The sequence below is a fragment of the Molossus molossus genome, unplaced genomic scaffold, assembly GCF_014108415.1.
Source record: "Molossus molossus isolate mMolMol1 unplaced genomic scaffold, mMolMol1.p scaffold_m16_p_22, whole genome shotgun sequence".
Lineage (NCBI taxonomy): Eukaryota > Metazoa > Chordata > Mammalia > Chiroptera > Molossidae > Molossus > Molossus molossus.
Genome location: NW_023425358.1, coordinates 15,775,945 through 15,793,996, shown reverse-complemented (window position 1 = coordinate 15,793,996; position 18,052 = coordinate 15,775,945). Strand labels below are relative to the sequence as shown.

Sequence of the window (18,052 nt, the reverse complement as noted above, 5' to 3'; positions counted from 1 at the left end):
CTGTAATATATACTTCGTTTCAGTTACTGTACTATGCTTTCCTGACTGGCTTTTTGTTTTCTATCTCTATTTTTATGCTTCCTATCTCTTTGTTGAAGTTCTCACTAAGTGCATTTACTCTTCCCCTAAGTTCACTGACCATCCTTATAACCGGTGTTTTAAACTCTGCATCTAGTAGATTGCTTGTCTCCATTTTATTTGGTTCTTTTTCGGGAGTTTTATTCTGCTCTTTCATTTGGGATGTGTCTTTGTCTCCTCATTTTGGCTACTTCTCTGTGTTTGTTTCTGTGTATTAGGTAGAACCGTTAGGTCTTCCGGCCTTAGTAGAGTGGTCTTATGTAGTAAGTGTGCTATAGGGCCCAGTAGCACAGCCTCTCTGGTCACTCAAGCAGGGCAATCCAGGTGTGCCCCCAATCCCAGCCCCATGTGGGCTGTGTGCACTTTCCTGTTGTAGTTGAGCCTTCACTGCTGTTGGCACATTAATGGGAGGAATTTACCCTTTGCCTTTCCACATAAATTTTGGAATCTGCTTGTCAATGTCTATAAAAAATATGCTGGCATTTTGGTTGGGGCTGCTCTGAATCTACAGATAATTTGGGGAGAATTTACCTAATAATATTGAACCTTCAGATCCATGACTATGGTGTATCTTTAATTGGTGTAAATTTTATTTACATTTTTTATTTTGTTCATCAGTGTTTTATCACTTATAGCATACAGATAGTACATATACTTTGTTAAGATTTATACTAACTGAACACCTACTTTTGCCCCACCCTGTATATATAAATACAATGGATTTTTTTTTTTATATTGACCTTGTATCTGGAGACCCTGCTAAACACACTTACTAGTTTCCTGTACATTCTCTGGGATTTTCTATGCAATCATGTTGTCTACAAAGAGAGATAATTTCATTTATTCCTTTCTAATCTGGATGCCTTTTAATTTTCTGGTACTGTGCTTGATATCCAGTACAACCCTGAACAGAGTAGTGAGAGCAGACACTCTTGCTTTGTTAAAAGGGACACTTTCTGAGTGTCTCCAGTTCTGGTGGCAGTATTTCTATCCTTGGGGCAGTGTGGGAACTTTCCAGGAGAAAGCACTCAACCCGGGGGACTGTCAGGAGCCTAAAGAAGCAAGGGGAAGGGAAAGGCCCTAACTAAGCTGCTCTGGGACCACCCAGATACCCTGAGGGCCTTGGTCTCCTGAGAATTCCTCAAGGCTGGGTGAGCCCCACACGCCACACATGCCCACAGACTGGCCATCTTTGTATAAGCCTGGTTATACAAGGCCTTTGCTCTCTCCACAACCAACTATGCACCTTTGATGGGACATTGGGCCAGAGCACCCCCCTTCTGCTGAGCCTTAGGTAGCTTCTGCCCTCTTGCCAGCAGCTTTCCTGGTGTACAAGAATACTGACAACTTCCTACTCTGGAACAGTTCTTGTTGTGGCCTTCATGTGCCAGCTCCAGTTCCCATTAGCACAAAGCAAACCAGTCTCTCTTCCATGAGGGTCCCAGGGGATGGAGACAGCCACCATGCCCCACCCAAGCTGCTTTTCTGCAGGGCCTATGAATCCAGGGCCTTTCACAAGTCTCTGTCCACATCACTTTTGTACTCTGGCAGCCAAGAAAGAAAACAAAACAAATTCATGCTTTTAATTTACATTTTTCCTGAGATCATGAATTCATACAGAGATGCTAACTGCACTGGTGTGGAGAGCCATCCAGCATGCTATATGAAGTTTGATAGGTCCTGATGGTCCTACAGAGCAGGAACCCCACCTGCTGGTCTTTTTGGAAGAGGAAGAAATGTCACCCAGAGACCACATGGCTGCATAATGCCACCTGCAAAGTGCCACCTAATGGGGAGTGTTATCATAAAACTGAGGGTAATATTTAATCTTTTTTCTTAAAGATTCTAACAATAAAAAATGATAACTGTAAGTAATGAAAATAGTTATTACCAACCACATCACCATATTCAGAAAACAGGAAGAGCTCAAACAGAGATGTAAGTTGGAAGTCTTGCTCTTAGTCTTAAAAGGCGAGGAAAAAGGTCTGAAGACATCAGTTACAGCTGATTTATAAACATATAGCCACACTCAAGCTCAAATTCATCAGTGAATGACACTTGTTACTCGAGAGCTAAAATGAACCAACCTGCAAGGTAGCAGTTAGAGGAGGCCAGGTTGTGTGCGAGACACATGCTCATTAGAGTATTACCCATCAAAGCCTAGAAGACAGCTTTCTAGGCAAATGCTGCCATTGCTACTATGCCATGTATTGTGAGCTCTCACAAGTCCCCACCACTAAGGATGCAATGAACCATGTGGCCTCCAGCCCTCAACAGGGGGACTGATTTGTGACCCACCATCAATCTCACCTGGGTCCAGACACATGAACTTGCAGCACTCCTTGGGGTCCTTGCGGTACTGCTGGCAGCCCTGGGGCCGTTCACAGAGGGCAGCCACGCACATCTCTGGCTCCCCTCCATGGCAGGTGCAGCTCAGGCACGGGTCATCTCCTTTGGGGGTGAAGTAGAACCCTTCATCCACCACATTGTCCTTGATGTCAACACACGTTTGACCTGCAATAGGCACATACAAACACAAACATAAACATATATGTTACCAGCAGAACCAGCCCTGACTCTCCCCACAAACATAACAACAGAGGAGTTGGCAAGATCAACCTGAGAGCCCTCCTGTTAGTGGCTGTTCAAGAGAGGTCACTATAGCACTCTGTTAGGACAAAGCACACCTGGCCAGAGCACACTTAGCCACAAGCCTGGACAGCTAGAACAGAGAAGAGTGCCAGGTGCCAGGGGAAAGCCTATAAAAGTATCTGCTTTTAAGGTGCCTAAGCAATTTACTTTTAAGAGTTCCTCAATTCTGCCCTGGCCAGTTTGGCTCAGCAGTTAGAGCATCGGCTTGCCGACCAGAGAGACCCCGGTTCGGTTCCTACTAAGGGCACATACCTCAGTTGCAGTTTGTCCCCGGCTCTGGTTGGGGTTGTGTAGGTGGCAACCACTCGATGTGTCTCTCACATCGATCTTTCTCTCTCTCTCCCTCCTGCTCTATCTGAAGATAAATGCAAAAAGAAAAAAAAGTCCTCGAGTGAGAATAAAAAAAAAAGAATTGCTCAATTCTAAGATGCAGATGCCGCACATATTAACCATTTAAATAAAAATCAGAATGTGTTTTGAATGAGTCTCCCAAGCAGCTGCTTGTACTGCTTGAAAGATGGTCCATTCAGTCCACTACAGAGACACACGCAGTCAACTGTGCAGAGATGACCTGGGATTAGAAGAAGAGGAATAACCATGGCTAGAGTCAGAAGGGAGCTGAGAACTCAGAGCCTTAAGCTGGCAGACATGACAGATGCCTGGGAAAGGGACTAGAGATGAGGCGGAGGTGGTCTCCAAAGGGATGCATGCTCACTGAAAGACAAAGGAGTATGAAAAATAAGTCAGCTCCTGTCTCTAAATAGGGCAGGAATGTCTACAAAAACTCTCTAGAAATTCAACAACCATTGGTCTTTGTTTCACTTAAAATTGGAGTCAAATCTATAAACTCATGTGGAGAAGAACTTCCAGGGCAAGAAACTCACATAAAATTGTTCTCTGCTAAAAAAGAGAAGAAAAGAATGAGGAGAAATGAGAGCACTGGGAGCAAAATGGGACACATCAAATGCAACGACAACACAAAATGGGAAGATCAACAGAAGAAGGGACGGGAAGAAGCAGAAAAAAAATATCTGAAGAGACAACAACTGAAGATTTCTCAAATTCATTGAAAATCTAAAACCATCTGGAAAGTGCAATAGGATCACTGCAAAGAACTATCACAGCAGACAGACACACCACAGTAAAAATGCTAAAAGTCAAAGACAATGGGAAAATCTTAAAAATACTAAGCAAAAAATGACTTGTTACTTATAAGGAAACCCCAATAAGATTAACAGTTGACTTCTCAGCAGAAAAAATTAGAGGCCAGAGGAATAAGATAATATATTAAAAATGCTCAAAGAGCCTTGGCCAGTTTTGCCTAGTGGTTAGAGCGTCGGCCTGTGGTCCAGAGAGACCTGGGTTCAGTTCCCACTAAGGGCATGTACCGCGGTTGCAGTTTGTACCCATCCCTGGTTGGGTTGTGTAGGAGGTGGCCACTCGATGTGTCCCTTTTGCATCGATGTTTCTCTCTCTCCTCCCTCCCTCCCTCCCTCCCTCTCTCTCTCTCTCTGAAAAAAAAATGGAGAAATGTCCTTGGGTGAGGATAAAAAAAAAGTGCTCAAAGAAAAAACACTCAACCAAGAATCCTGTATCTAGCAAGGCTATCTTTAAAAAAAAACAAAAAAAAAAAAAGAAGATAAAATAAAGACTTTACCAAATAAATAAAAACTGAGAGAACTTGTTGCTTTCAGACTAACCTTATAAGAAACACCAAAGGAAGTGACCCTCAGAGAGTATTATGAATCCATACACAAAAACAAAAAGCAACAGAAAGGTAATTATGTAATTTAAAAAGACAATATAAATGAGTATTTTTTCTCCTTTACTCTCTTACCTTACTTGAAAATCAATTGTATCAAATAATATGCATATAATTCAGCCTGTAACATATATGTATGTGTATAACATATTTGCCAATAACAGCACAAAGAAGGTATGTGGAAGCAAAGATGCACTGGGCTGAGGAAATGACTGAAAATGATAAAAGTAATTACAACAATGTATAGTTGGATTTGTAACACTAAGAGACCTACTGTGTCCAACAATATCACAAAAGAGGGAAAGGGGTTAAAGGTATATAGAAGTAACATGTCCACATATCACTAATTAAGCCAGTATAAATCTGAAGCTGATTAAAATGTGTATGGCAAAATGTATATGTACACAGGATTAAACAGTAGTAATGGTTGCACATATTTGTGAATATACTAAAGAACACTGAATAGTACATTTAAATGGGTGAACTGTAAGGTTTGTGAATTATATCTCAATAAAGCTATTTTTAAAAGAGATAATGGCTGTGTATCAACAAACAGAAACTCTCAAAAGCAACAAGATAAAGATTATCTGCTATCCTGTGTTCTTTTAGGCAAAGGTCAGTTAATTGTGGCCACAAGAGTGGGCACATGGGAGACTCAGGAAAACAAAGTTTATTATATTCATAGTTTATTATAGGTCCTAGAGAGAACCCAGGGGGTCACACTGGAGGAGCACCAAGGGCATGGCTCAACCAAGTGGGTAGGAGCTGTGAGAGAGAGAGAGAGCAAGAGAGAGCGCACTGGAGAGTGAGGTGCACATGCATGTGTAAGAACCTGCAACAAGTGCCTTTATCTGGAATCAGGGTGGAGTACACAACAGCAGCACAAGGGGATTTCAATGGTGCATCTGAATGTCACTAGGTCACAGTCAAGGGAAGGCAAGAAGGGGAATTTAAGGCAAAGGCCAACCTTATCACACTGATGCATATGGCCACTGGGTGGAGTGCACATAGCCCGTTTGTGGGGCAGGAAGATGATAAACTTTTTTTCCCCTTTATTTATTTTTTTGAGAGAGAGAGGAAGGAAGAGGGAGAGAGAGAGAAACAGCGATGAGAGAACATTGATTGGCCGCCTCCTGCATGCCCCCCACTGGTGATTTGGCCCACAACCTGGGCATGTGCCATGACTGAGAATTAAACCGGCAAACTCCCAGTACATGGGTCGATGCTCAACTGCTGAGCCACACCAGCCAGACTAAACTTTTAACATTTATAATACACCTACAAACCAAGGAAAGACATAGGATAGTTCAATGCAAGGAATGGGCAGAAACAATAAAATATCTTCAAAATCTTGAGGAAAAGTAACTGTCAAATGATAAACCTATACTTAGCTAAACTAGCATTCAGTATTAGAGACAAAATACAGTTGATTATTAAACTTCAAGGGGCTTAGGGGCACTGACTTACTGCACAGTAGAAAATTCATGTATAACTTAAGTTGGACCTCCACATATATGGATTCCCAACTGTGGATCAAATCTATAATCCATGTGTAAAGTAGAACCATGAAGTCTAAACTCATGCTGTTCAAGGGTCAACTGTACAGATTTTCAATCAGAGACTAAACGAGAGTAGCACTAATTCATCTCAAAGAGCTCCCAAAGAATGCATCTGAGACATAAAACTGAACCCAGAAAGAAAAAGTGAGATACAAGAACAATAATAAGCAAAAAGATGATAAACATGGGGGGAAGTATAAATAAATGTTGACTTCATAAAACAAGTAACCCACTGAGAATTGTAAAAACAAAATAAAACTGAAATAATCACGTAAGTCAGAATCTGAAGAACTACTGGAGTTAAAGCCCTTTAAGGTCCTTGTATTATCTAGAAGGAAGTTGACACTATCTTTAGATTTAGGAAAAAAAATATCAATTATGCCCTTTAAAAAAAGAAAGAGTAACCACTATAAGGATAGACATATATAATTTCTGAACTAGAGTTAGAAAAAAAGAGAGAAGTTGACTAAATCCTGAAGAAGTCAGGAAAACAACAACAAAAAAAAAGCAAAAAGAGTCCTGGGTAAACAGCATAAAATAAGATGCTAAAAATTAACTTAACAATTTAATTAAGAGTGTAAAAAGACATATTAAAAGGAAGCTAGCACAAAAAATATCATGTAATAATAATATAAAGTCACTATATAGTGAGAATTTTCTATATGCTAAGAAATGTTCTTTGTACTGCACACACTAATTTCTCCCAACCATGTTGATGAGGCGCCTGCTCTGTTACCCTTTTCTCCAATATGAAACCCAAAAGACAGAAACTTGTTCAAGGCCAAACCTGGATTAACACTGGCTATCGAGAAAGCATGTTCTAACACGATTTTACAGCTGCCACTGGAAGCTGACTTTATGTAAAAACAAACAGAAAGTACTACAGATAAAAGGATCATTACATAATAATAAAATGGTTCAATCACCAGAAGACAAAACAATGATAAAGGCTTATGTCCCCAATAACATTATCTTAAGACAAATAAAAGCCAACGTTAGAGAATATCATGAAAGAATGGATGAATCAACATCCACAGTGAGAGACTGTCACACACTTCTTTCAACATTTAATATATCACGCAGCCAAAAATGATTTGAGCAATACTATAAATAAGCCTGAGTCAATAGACTCCTACAGCCAAGAATTCAAACACACATGAAACAGTAAAAACAAACCCAATTCAAAGCCACAAAACAAACTGTAACAAAGAAAAAAACCCACAAATATGTTATCTGACTACAGCATGCTTAAGCTACAACATTAGAGACCAATAGTAAACACCGTATATAATCTATGATTAACCTATGACAGAATGGCTCCTGGAAGGGGGTCAACATACTGACTAGGTAGGGGCAGGGAGCTTCTTCTGGAGTGCTGGAAACACTCCACATCCTGATCTGGGAAGTGGTTCCATATGTGTACAAATTAATAAAACTTGCACTTAATATTTATGTAATTTATTGCTTGTATGCCTGTATGTATAGAAAAACTGAACCTTAAATGCCTCTTATTAGTGGAACTAAAAATTAAGAATCTAACCCTAAAAGTCAGAAAAAGAAAAGAATAAATTTAATGACAGTAAAAGAATTGGAAATTGGCAGCAGAAATTAATGGCACAGAAAACAGATGCAGAGCACTGAGAATCAATGACCACCCAAACCTGGTTCTTTGTAAAGATGAATCAAAGAAACAAGCAAGACTGAGCAAGAAGGAAGGAAAAAAGTATAAATAATATTAGAAGTCAAAAGGGGGTCAGAATAACAGGCATACAAATGCTTCAAAAAATCCTAAGAGAATAAGAGAAATTTTTTTTTATCCTCACCTGAAGATATTTTTGCATTTATCTTCAGATAGAGTGGAAGGGAAAGAGGGAGGAAGAGAGAGAGAGAGAGAGAGAAACATCGACGTGAGAGAGACACATCAACTGGCTGCCACCCGCACAACCCCAACCAGAGCAGGGACGAACTGCAACCAAGGTACAGACTCTTAGCAGGAACTGAACCTAGGACTCCCTGGTCTGCGGGCCAACGCTCTAACCGCTGAGCCAAACCGGCCAGGGCTGATAAGAGAATTTTTTAACAATGAATTAGAAAATTGAGGATTGCATGGGCAATGCCCTTGAAAAATATGATTTATTAAAACTGACTAAAAAATAACTAGAAAACTTGAATATGTTTAAATGATTAAAGAAAACTTTAATCATTAAAGGAACTAAATCAATATTAAAAACCTATACCCAAGATATATGTATATACACACATGCGCATGCATGCACACACACATCTTAGCTCTGTCCACTGAGATGTTGTATAAACAATGAGCATAACTAGTGTGCAGGGCCTCTCTTGGAGAAAAGGCTAATTCCAGAGAGTACAAGATCAACCTGTAAAAGCTCAGAGTGAAGGATAGCTTGTGAAATAAAAACCAATAGAACTCAAAGGAGACAATTTCACAATTATATTTGTGGACTTCAACACCTTCCTCTCAACAATCGATAGAACTCCTAGACAGAACACTGGCAAGGATACAGAATATCTGAACACCACAATCAATCAATAGTATCTAATTCACACACACACACCCTCTTACTTTTTCTCTCCCCGCCCAACAGCAGAAGCCACATTTTTCTGAAGCATCCATGGAACATTCACCAACACAGTAACCTGAAGGCATAAAACATCTCAACAAATTTAAAATAACATCAAACAGAAGTTACTCTCTGACCATGACAGAATTAAACTAGAAATCAATAACAGGTAACAGGAAAATCTCTAAGCAGATGGAAATTGATGACAACCTGCCCTTGCCACACAGGCTGTGTCTGGACACAATTCCACCCATGCCACAGGGGACTGGGTGAGGCAAGGAAGCCCTCTCTTAGGTGATCACAACCACACTGCGAGCCCTCAAAGCTGGAAAAGACCTTGATGTGGAATGTGGGCGACAGCTGGCAGAGAGATCCATGACTGAAGAGAGGAAAGGCCCAGAGAGACAGAGAAGCAGAGTGAGGGGTCTTATAAAGATCACAGAGAGGCCCTGGCCAGTTTGGCTCAGCGGTTAGAGCGTCGGCCTATGGTCCAGAGAGACCCGGTTCAGTTCCCGCTAAGGGCACGTACCTCGGTTGCAGTTTGTCCCCGGCCCTGGTTGGGTTGTGTGGGTGGCAACCACTCGATGTGTCCCTTTCACATTGATGTTTCTCCCTCTCTTTCCCTCCCACTCTATCTGAACAAAAAAAATGGGAAAAAAATTTCCTTGGGAGAGGATAAAAAAAAAAAGATCACAGAGAGGACGGGGAGGTGACTAAAGAAGTCAGAGGCAAGACTTCCAGTCAAGATGGTGGAATAGGTAACAGCAGTACTCGCCTCTTCCCACAATCACATCAAAATTACAACTAAACTACAGAACAATCATCATTCAGAACCAAACGACAGCGAGCTGAATGGAAGTCCTACAACTACAAAATTAAAGAAGCCACATCAAGACCGGTAAGGAGGGGCAGAGGTGAGGACTGACTAGTCCCACACCCATGTGTGGTGAATAAAAATCAGGAGGATACCTTGGCTGAGAAGGTCCTCCCTGAGGATCAAGGGGTCCCTGTCCCACACCATGCTCCCAGCTCAGGGTTCCAGTACCAGGAAGAAAAGTCCTTATCACTTCTGGCTGTAAAACCAGAGGCAACTGAGGCTGAGGGAGGCTGAGGCTGTTGGAGTCTCAGACAGTTCCTCTTGAAGGGCCCGTGCACAGACTTACTTGGACCCGCTCCTTTGGAGCTCTAACATGGTGGAGGCAGCTTGCAAGGCACCAGAGACATACAAGAAAGAACTGAGTTGCTTGGCATTGGGGTGAGAGCCAGAGGGACAGCTTTTTCCTGGACAGACCTGCTGGTGGAGGCCACTGTTACTTGGTGAGCCCTTCCCTGGGGCAGCAGATGGCAGCCCTGTACTCCAGCAACCTGGTTCACACTGTTTGCCCCGCCCTGGTGACTCCATGCAGCCCTGCCCCACCCAACCTTCAGGCCCACCCAAGCTGTTTCTAATGGCTTTACCATAAGATTGGCCTGTCTTGGATCCTGCGTCAGATTTTCCTAAAAATCTCTCAAACAAGCAGCATCTGGTCTCAGCGAGTCTCATACCTCTTGTTAAGTAGCCCCAGGCTGGCACTAGAAGCAGCCAGCCTTGGTTCACAACTTGGCTTTTCCCGGGCACCTCAAGGCCAGCACAAGCAGCAGCTGTCTGCAGATCACTTTGTAGCTTATGCCAGGTGGCCCTGGGTAGAACACAGGCAGAGGCTGACCTTGCCCCAGAGCCAGCACACCCAGTGGACAGCTTCAGACCACATCGAAGCACCACCAACCAACCACCTCCATAAGTGACACACTCAAGGAATGAACTCAGAGGGTACTAGAGCCCTGCTGAAGTAAGTCTTGCTCTGTGTGCTGGGCCTCTACACCGCTGATCCTCCAGGGGAGTCAGAGGTTAGTGGTCAGTGGCACAGCCAGTCCTTGCAGCTGATCAGCCTGAGTAAATCCTTCCCAATGACATGCCAAAAGCAATCAGGACTCAATTACAACAGAAGAATGTACAGCCACATTAGGGGTGCACCCTGAGGGCCCAGCTGGGGTGATCAAGGAAGCTGTGCCACTGGACCCTACAGGACACCTACAACCATAGGCCACCCTACAAAGCCTGGGAGACATAGCAACTCTACCTAATACAAAGAAACAAACACCAGGAAGCAGCCAAAATGAAGAGACAAAGAAACATGTCCCAAATGAAAGAACAGAACAAAATTCCAGGAAAAGAACTAAACAAAATGGAGGTAAGCAATCAATCAGACACAGAGTTCAAAACACTGGCCGGTTTGGCTCAGCAGTTAGAGTGTGGGCCCGTGGACTGGAGTCCCAGGTTCGGTTCCTGCTAAGGGCACGTACCTCGGTTGCAATGTCCCCAGCCACGGTTGGGGTTGTGTGGGTGGCAACCACTCGATGTTACTTTCTCACATCAATGTTTCTCTCTCTCTCTCTTCCTCCCTCTCTCCCTCCCACTCTATCTGAAGATACATGCAAAAATGTCCTCGGGTGAGGATAAAAACAAAAACAAAAAAACACTGGTTATACACTGGCCAGTTTGGCTCAGCGGTTAGAGCGTCGGCCTGCGGTCCAGAGAGACCCAGGTTCGGTTCCCACTAATGGCACGTACCTTGGTTGCAGTTTGTCCCCGGTCCTGGTTGGGTCGTGTGGGTGGCAACCACTCGATGTGTCCCTTTCACGTCGATGTTTCTCTCTCTCCCTCCCACTCTATCTTAACAAAGAAATGGAAAAATGTCCTCGGGTGAGGATTATGAAAAACACACTGGTTATAAGGATGCTCAAGGAACTTAGTGAGACCTTCAAGGAACTTAAGGAGTACTCCAAGGAACTCAGTGAGAACATCAACAACATAAAAAAGGACCAGTCAGAAATGAGGGATGCACTAACTGAAATAAAAAATAATTTACAGGGAATCAATAGTAGAGTAGGTGAAGCCAAAAAGCCAACCATCGATTTGGAATATAAGGAAGAAATACCCAATCAGAACAGAAAAAAAAAAAAAAAATCCAAAAAAATGAGGACAGTGTAAGGAGCCATTGGAACTTCAAGCATGCCAATGTTTGCATCATGAGAGTGCCAAAAGGAGAAGAGAGAGAACAAGAAATTGAAAACCTATTTGAATAAATAATGACAGAAAACTTCCCTCACTTGGTGAAGGAAACAGACATACAAGTCCAGGAAGCACAGAGTCCCAAACAAGATGAACCCAAAGAGGTCCACACCAAGACACATCATCATCAAAATGCCAAAGGTTAAACACAAAGAAAGAATTTTAAATGCAGCAAGAGAAAAACAGTTACCTACAAAGGAGCTCCCATAAGACTGTCAGCCGATTTCTCAAAAGAAACTTTGCAGGCCAGAAAGGAGTGGCAAGAAATATTCAAAGTGATGAAAAGCAAGGACCTACAACCAAGACCTGCAAAGCTATCATTTAGAACCGATGGCCATATAGAGTTTCGCAGATAAGAAAAAGCTAAAGGAGTTCATCACCACTAAACCAGTATTATATGCAATGTTGACGGGTCTTCTTGAAGGAGAACAAAAAAAATATGAACAATAAAATGGCAATAAATACCTATCTATCAACAATTGAATCTACAAACAAAACGGGCAAGCAGAACAGAAACAGACTCAGATACAGAGAACTTTTTGTTGCTTGCCAAATGGGAGTGGGCAGGGGGGATGGGTGAAAAAGATAAAGGAATTAAGAAGTACAAATTGGTTGTTAGACTGATGAACCTCAAAGGGAAGTGGGGAGGGAGGGTGGAAAGAGATAAACCAAAGAATTTCTATGCATATATGCATAAGCAATGGACACAAACAATAGTGTGCGGAAGGCAGTAGGGGGGCAGGACTGGGGAGGAGGGTGTCAATGGGGGGAAAAGAGGGGACGTCTGTAATACATTCAACAATAAAGATAAGTTAAAAAAAATAAAAAGAAGTCAGAGGCTCCCAGACACCAAAATATCTGGAAAGTCCCGTCACCATTCTCATTTAATCTCCTACCATCACCCAGGTGGGGAGGGCAAAAATTATCACCTCTTTCCTGAGAAAAGAGAAACGAGGACCAGAAATGGCAATCACTGACCAGGTCACAGAACTAAGTAGCAAGCCAGCCAGACTCATACAAGCCTTGGGTCCCAGCCCAGGTTCTAGCCCTCATCTGTACGCATCCAGAGTAAGGTGTGAGCCAGGCACAGTGCACCTGGCTGCTTACTATAAAACGTGTAAGTCCACTCAAAGTCAATATCAAGGTCCAGAAATTAGCCACATTCTCACAAGAAGTGCCATTCCTTACAGCTATGTTCAAGATGGCTTACTTCTTTTACAGAGAAATGAAGACTTCTCATAGCAGTTCTCAGCATGCCAGCAGTGCAGGCCGTGGTGGCGGAGGGTGGGGAAGTGGAAGCACTGGAGCTGGGCACAGAACACGTTGTCACTTTCAGACATGGCCAAGGGAAAGATGGGGTCTGGGGGCAGGAACACCTCTGAGGAACCTGTAAGGAAGACAAACAGAAGGGCTAGCCATTACAACATAATGTCAGCATCCCAACAATGTGCAGTCTTCACAGGGACTGAGGCCCCCCTAAACTGAACCTATAATCAAAGAGCTCGCAAACCACCAAGCGGAGCCGTACTGCAGTTACGACATTCATTCACAATCTCCCTTAGTTCCATTGAGTTCAGGTTTCAGCGCCAGGCCAACAGGGACCACGCCTCTGTGGAGCCAGGGAGGCAAGCACATGAATAAACCATACTGGTCTGAGAGTCAGAGGAAGACTGCACTTAGTAGTGGATGTTTAAAGGTAGAGCAACAACCCTGGCCGATTTTGCTCAGTGGTTAGAGCGTCGGCCTGTGGACCAGAGAGTCCCAGGTTCAGTTCCCACTAAGGGCAAGTACCTTTGGCCCCGGTGGGGTTGTGTAGGTGGCAACCAGTCGATGTGTCTCTCTCACACTGATGTTTCTTTCTCTCTCTTCTGCTCTATCTGAAGATAAATGAAAAAAAATTTTAAAGGGTAGAGCAATGGTTTGGCTCAGCGATTAGAGCGTCTGCCTGTGGACCAAAGAGTCACGAGTCTGATTCTGATCAAGGGCACGTACCTCAGTTGCGGTTCATCCCTGGCCCTGGTCAGGGTCATGAGGATGGCGACCAGTCAATATGTCTCTCTCACATTGATGTTTCTCTCTCTCCTTCCTACTCTATCTGAAGATAAATGGAAAAACATCCTCTGGTGAGGATTTTTTAAAAAGGTAGAGTAAAAATATGAAGAGTGAAACAATGGGTTATAACACAGTAATAAAAATGTATGAGTTCGTAGGAATAACATGAACAAATAAACAAATAGGGAAGGGGAGAGGAAAGCTCTCCCTTACAATAGAGTACTGACTGATAAATAGAGGACTCGAGAAGAAGCCCACTGCACCTGCCACAAATGCATAATTTAGGCAGAAATGTGGCTCCCACACCCACCCAGAGCATCAGCTGGCCCAGTGGAAAGCACTGGCTGTCTGGGACCCACTCCTAGCTCCAGGGAGATGCTCTGTCATCCACTCAGCTACTGCCTTCTAAGCTGGGTATCAGGCGATCAGAAACCACACCAACCTTGCAGCCCAGGACAGGGATGGAGGGATGTTGAGGGAGAGGGCCATGAACTGCTAAGCCTCTTTTATAAGTCCTAAGAATCCTAACAGTCTCCTGACCTTTCTCCCTCGAGATTTAATACTAATTGGCAAGCCCTAATCCTGTAAACAGCAGTTGGGGTACAATGGGCAACAACGACTTGCCCTGTGGAACTGACATTTGAGTGAGGGGTGTCAGTAGAGACAGATGCTAAACAATAGAGTAAATGAAGTATACATGTTGGAAGGTCATGGCTGCTTCAGCAAAAAGAAAGCTGGAACAGAAGTGAAGGCAACCCTCAGAACAGAGAATGGAGGAATGGGTGTGCTGACATTTCTGACACTGCTTGGGTTGGGGGGTCCCATGCCATCCACAAGCTCACAACTTTGCTAGGACTCGAGGAACCCTGCATCTAGGTATAGTCATGGCTAAGATTTATTAGTGATGTGGCAGGATACACCAGTAGCAAGGGGAGGGACAGCTCAGGTGAAGTCTGGAAAAATCCAGGCCAGGCTTCCCCAGCACTCATCCTCCAGGCAAGAAGGTGCCATGGATCGGGCCACTGCCAGCAGCACTGCAAAACATTTCTGCTCAGAAAAGCCGGGGTGCTGACCTCTGGCCCACCACAATTCCAGACTTGACAAGGGAATCAGGTGTTCATCACAAATCCCTGTTTGTGCAGTCCAGGCAGCCTGGCACAGCAGGCTCCACTTAATCTCCAGGTCAGTCCCGGATGCTAGCCAGGGCCAGCCTGGCTACACTGTCTTCTCCTGCACTGCACTGGAATGAGCCCAGAGCTGGGAAGCAGTGGCCCAGGGAGGGCTTCAGTGGGAACAAACGTGACCTATGGGAAGAGCAGGTGAGACGAGCAGGCATCCCCGTAGCTGAAGAGGAGGGCCAGGAAAGTGGTGGCAGGGGTTAGCCGAGGAAAGGGTACTGTAGGCCTTGGTGAGGACAGCGCCTTTTTGGGAGGAGAGTCATGAACAGCCGGGAGCAGAGGAGTAGAGGACAATCGGGCAGCTATGTGAGGAGATTGGGATGGGTGGGAGTGGAAGCAAAGAGACCAGGCTGGCAGCAGTGGCTGCAGTAATTTAGGTGACTGACAGCAGACCTGGTGGCCGCAATCTGGCAACCAGTGATGAGATTCTGGACGTGTATGGAAGAAGGTGACATATGAGAGGAGTCAGGGAAGATCCCTACCTCTCTGGCTCTAGCAGAATCCTCTATTTTATTTTATTATTATATTTTTAAAATTGATTTTTAGAGGGTGGGGGAGGGATGGGGAGAGAGAGAAAGTTGATCGGTTGCCTCCCATATGCACTCCAACAGAGAATCAAATCCACAACCTGGGTATGTGGCCTGACCAGGAACGGAACCCACCACCTTCTGGTATACAGAGAGACAATGCTCCAACCAAATGAGCCACATGAGCCAGGGCAGATTGCTCTATTTTAATTCTATCTGCTTGATAGCTTTCCTTTAAGTTTTGGATTTCTGAACTTCTCTGTCCTAGAAAGCTTGTCCTTCCCTCCCTGGCTCATACCAGGTACACACTTTGTGTGATCATTTTTATGCCCTAATTAAAGTCCTTAACTATAAAAGGAGGGAAGGTTGGTCTAGAAATCTGGCCAAATAAGAAGCAACCCTGGGTTCTAGAAGAGGCCCCAGCCTGGAAAAGGGGCCTGCGCGTGGGGCACCTGCCCGTCATCACAGCTCTCTCCACGATGTGGGGCCCATTCCTCTCCATGTCCCTTGCATCAGGTTCTCCTACAGACCAGGCACCACCGATGAGAGGAGATTGGGGAAAGGGAGGAGACTCTTAGCAATATACTCCTCTTCAGAATGGTATATCTCAACTTTAAACTGTCAACAACTCTTCTGAAAAATCATAAAGGCTTACCTTTTTTTTTTTTTTTAATTTATTGATTTTTAGAGAGAGAGAGAGAGAGAGAGAGAGAGAAACAATTTGTTTCACTTATCAAGGCATTCATTGATTGATTCTTTTTTGTTTTTTTGTTTTTTCCTCACCCGAGGACATTTTTCCATTTTTTTGTTCAGGTAGAGTGGGAGGGAGAGAGAGAGAGAAACATCGACGTGAAAGGGACACATCGAGTGGCTGCCACCCGCACGACCGACCAGGGCCGGGGACAAACTGCAACCGAGGTACGTGCCCTTAGTGGGAACCGAACCCGGGTCTCTCAGGACCGCAGGCCGACGCTCTAACCGCTGAGCCAAACCGGCCAGGGCCATTGATTGATTCTTGTATGTGCTCTGACCAGGGATCAAACCTGAAACCTTGGCGTATCGGGATGATGCTCTAACCGACTGAACTACCTGACCAGAGACCAGAAAGGCTTACCTTTGAATGCTACCTCCCAGTGGCCTCCTAAGGAGCGGTTCCGGCTGGTGACAATATACTGGTAGCCAACCCACAACCTGCAAGAGGGCAGAAATGTAAGTGACTTCAGCATGGCAGCAGGGAAGCAGCCACTGATTGTATATGAGTGTATTTTAATAATACACTGACCATTAAAGTATTGAACTTCTAATGTACTAATGATTTTTTAAAGGTTTTGATAATTTTATTTTTCTTATTATTATTTTTTTTAATCCTCACCCGAGGACATTTTTCCATTTTTTGTTCAGCTAGAGTGGGAGAGAGAGAGAGGGAGAGAAAGAAAGAAACATTGACGTGAAAGGGACACATTGAGTGGCTGCCACCTGCCCGACCCAACCAGGGCCGGGGACAAACTGCAACCAAGGTATGCGCCCTTAGTGGGAATCAAACCCGGGTCTCTCAGAACTGCAGGTTGATGCTCTAACCGCTGAGTAAAACCGGCCAGGGCAGAAAAAGTTTAATATTGAGTGACTCCTGCCAAAACTGTTATTAGTTGATCCAATAAAGCTTTTACATTCTAAGCATTCGGGGTGGACACAGAGCCCTGTGAATAAAACTCTGTGAATACACTAAAGGCACAGAGTAGTACTCTGTAAAGAAGTGAATCTGATGGCATGTGAATTAATCTCAATAAAAACCAAATCCCTGTAAGTATACACTGCAGTGGTGGCTAAAAGCAAGCTCATAGCCTCCAGCTGGGTCCCCTGCTCAGAGCCAGTTTGCTCAGGTCTGCAGCTGCTCCTGAGTGCATAAGTCAAAGCATTGAGAGGGCAGTGCACACAGACGTGGTCCATTGCCACACCCACCTGCTGAGTGTGCGCCCTTCACCCAAGCATTCTAGCCCAGCCCTGGAGATGCCTTCAGCAGGTCCACCGCCACAGAGGGAACCCTGGCATGGTGCCACTCTGCCCCTTCAGCCTATTGCCATGCACATGACCACTTTGAGAAGACAGGATGCTTCCCCATTTCCTGGGCTGAGCCCTCTCACTTTTCCATGAACTTACAACCACCCTGTGAGCTAGGAGTTATTTTTCTCACTTCATAGCTGCAGAAGAAAAAAACAGTAGTTTCATGATTTTCCAAATGTCATTGGGTATGATGGTAGAGCTCAAACTCAGCTCTAGTCTTAAAATGAAGGCTCTCTATCCACCTGACATGATCTATTCCTATAGCAGCCTGAGCCATTGCTGGGAGGGCATACTGGCTGGCTGGCGACCTCTGCAATTCACACTCCTGCCCCCAGTAATGTGTATGGGGCAGCATAAGGCCATACACCACAGGCCACAGCACATGCCTGCCCCATAACCCGGGGGTTGGGAGATGCTGGCAGTTGGCTAGTTTCCACACTTTCTTCTCAATGCTACAGAGTGTGGGGGTCAAGAGCCAGGCTC

General features: G+C 44.3%; 1 protein-coding gene across 5 annotated transcripts in view; it reads right to left on the bottom strand.

The window, feature by feature from the left end:
* DGCR2 (DiGeorge syndrome critical region gene 2) overlaps window positions 1-18,052 on the bottom strand; it is a 90,555-nt gene that overhangs the window by 11,714 nt on the left and 60,789 nt on the right. For 4 of the 5 annotated variants that reach the window (XM_036276323.1, XM_036276325.1, XM_036276322.1 and 1 more), the window contains 3 exons: window positions 16,623-16,699; window positions 12,962-13,138; window positions 2,389-2,592 (listed from right to left, as the gene is read on the bottom strand). In XM_036276323.1, coding sequence (XP_036132216.1) covers window positions 2,389-2,592; window positions 12,962-13,138; window positions 16,623-16,699 — 458 coding nt within the window. The remainder of the gene's footprint in view (window positions 1-2,388; window positions 2,593-12,961; window positions 13,139-16,622; window positions 16,700-18,052) is intronic. The other variant, XM_036276326.1, reaches the window with a different exon arrangement.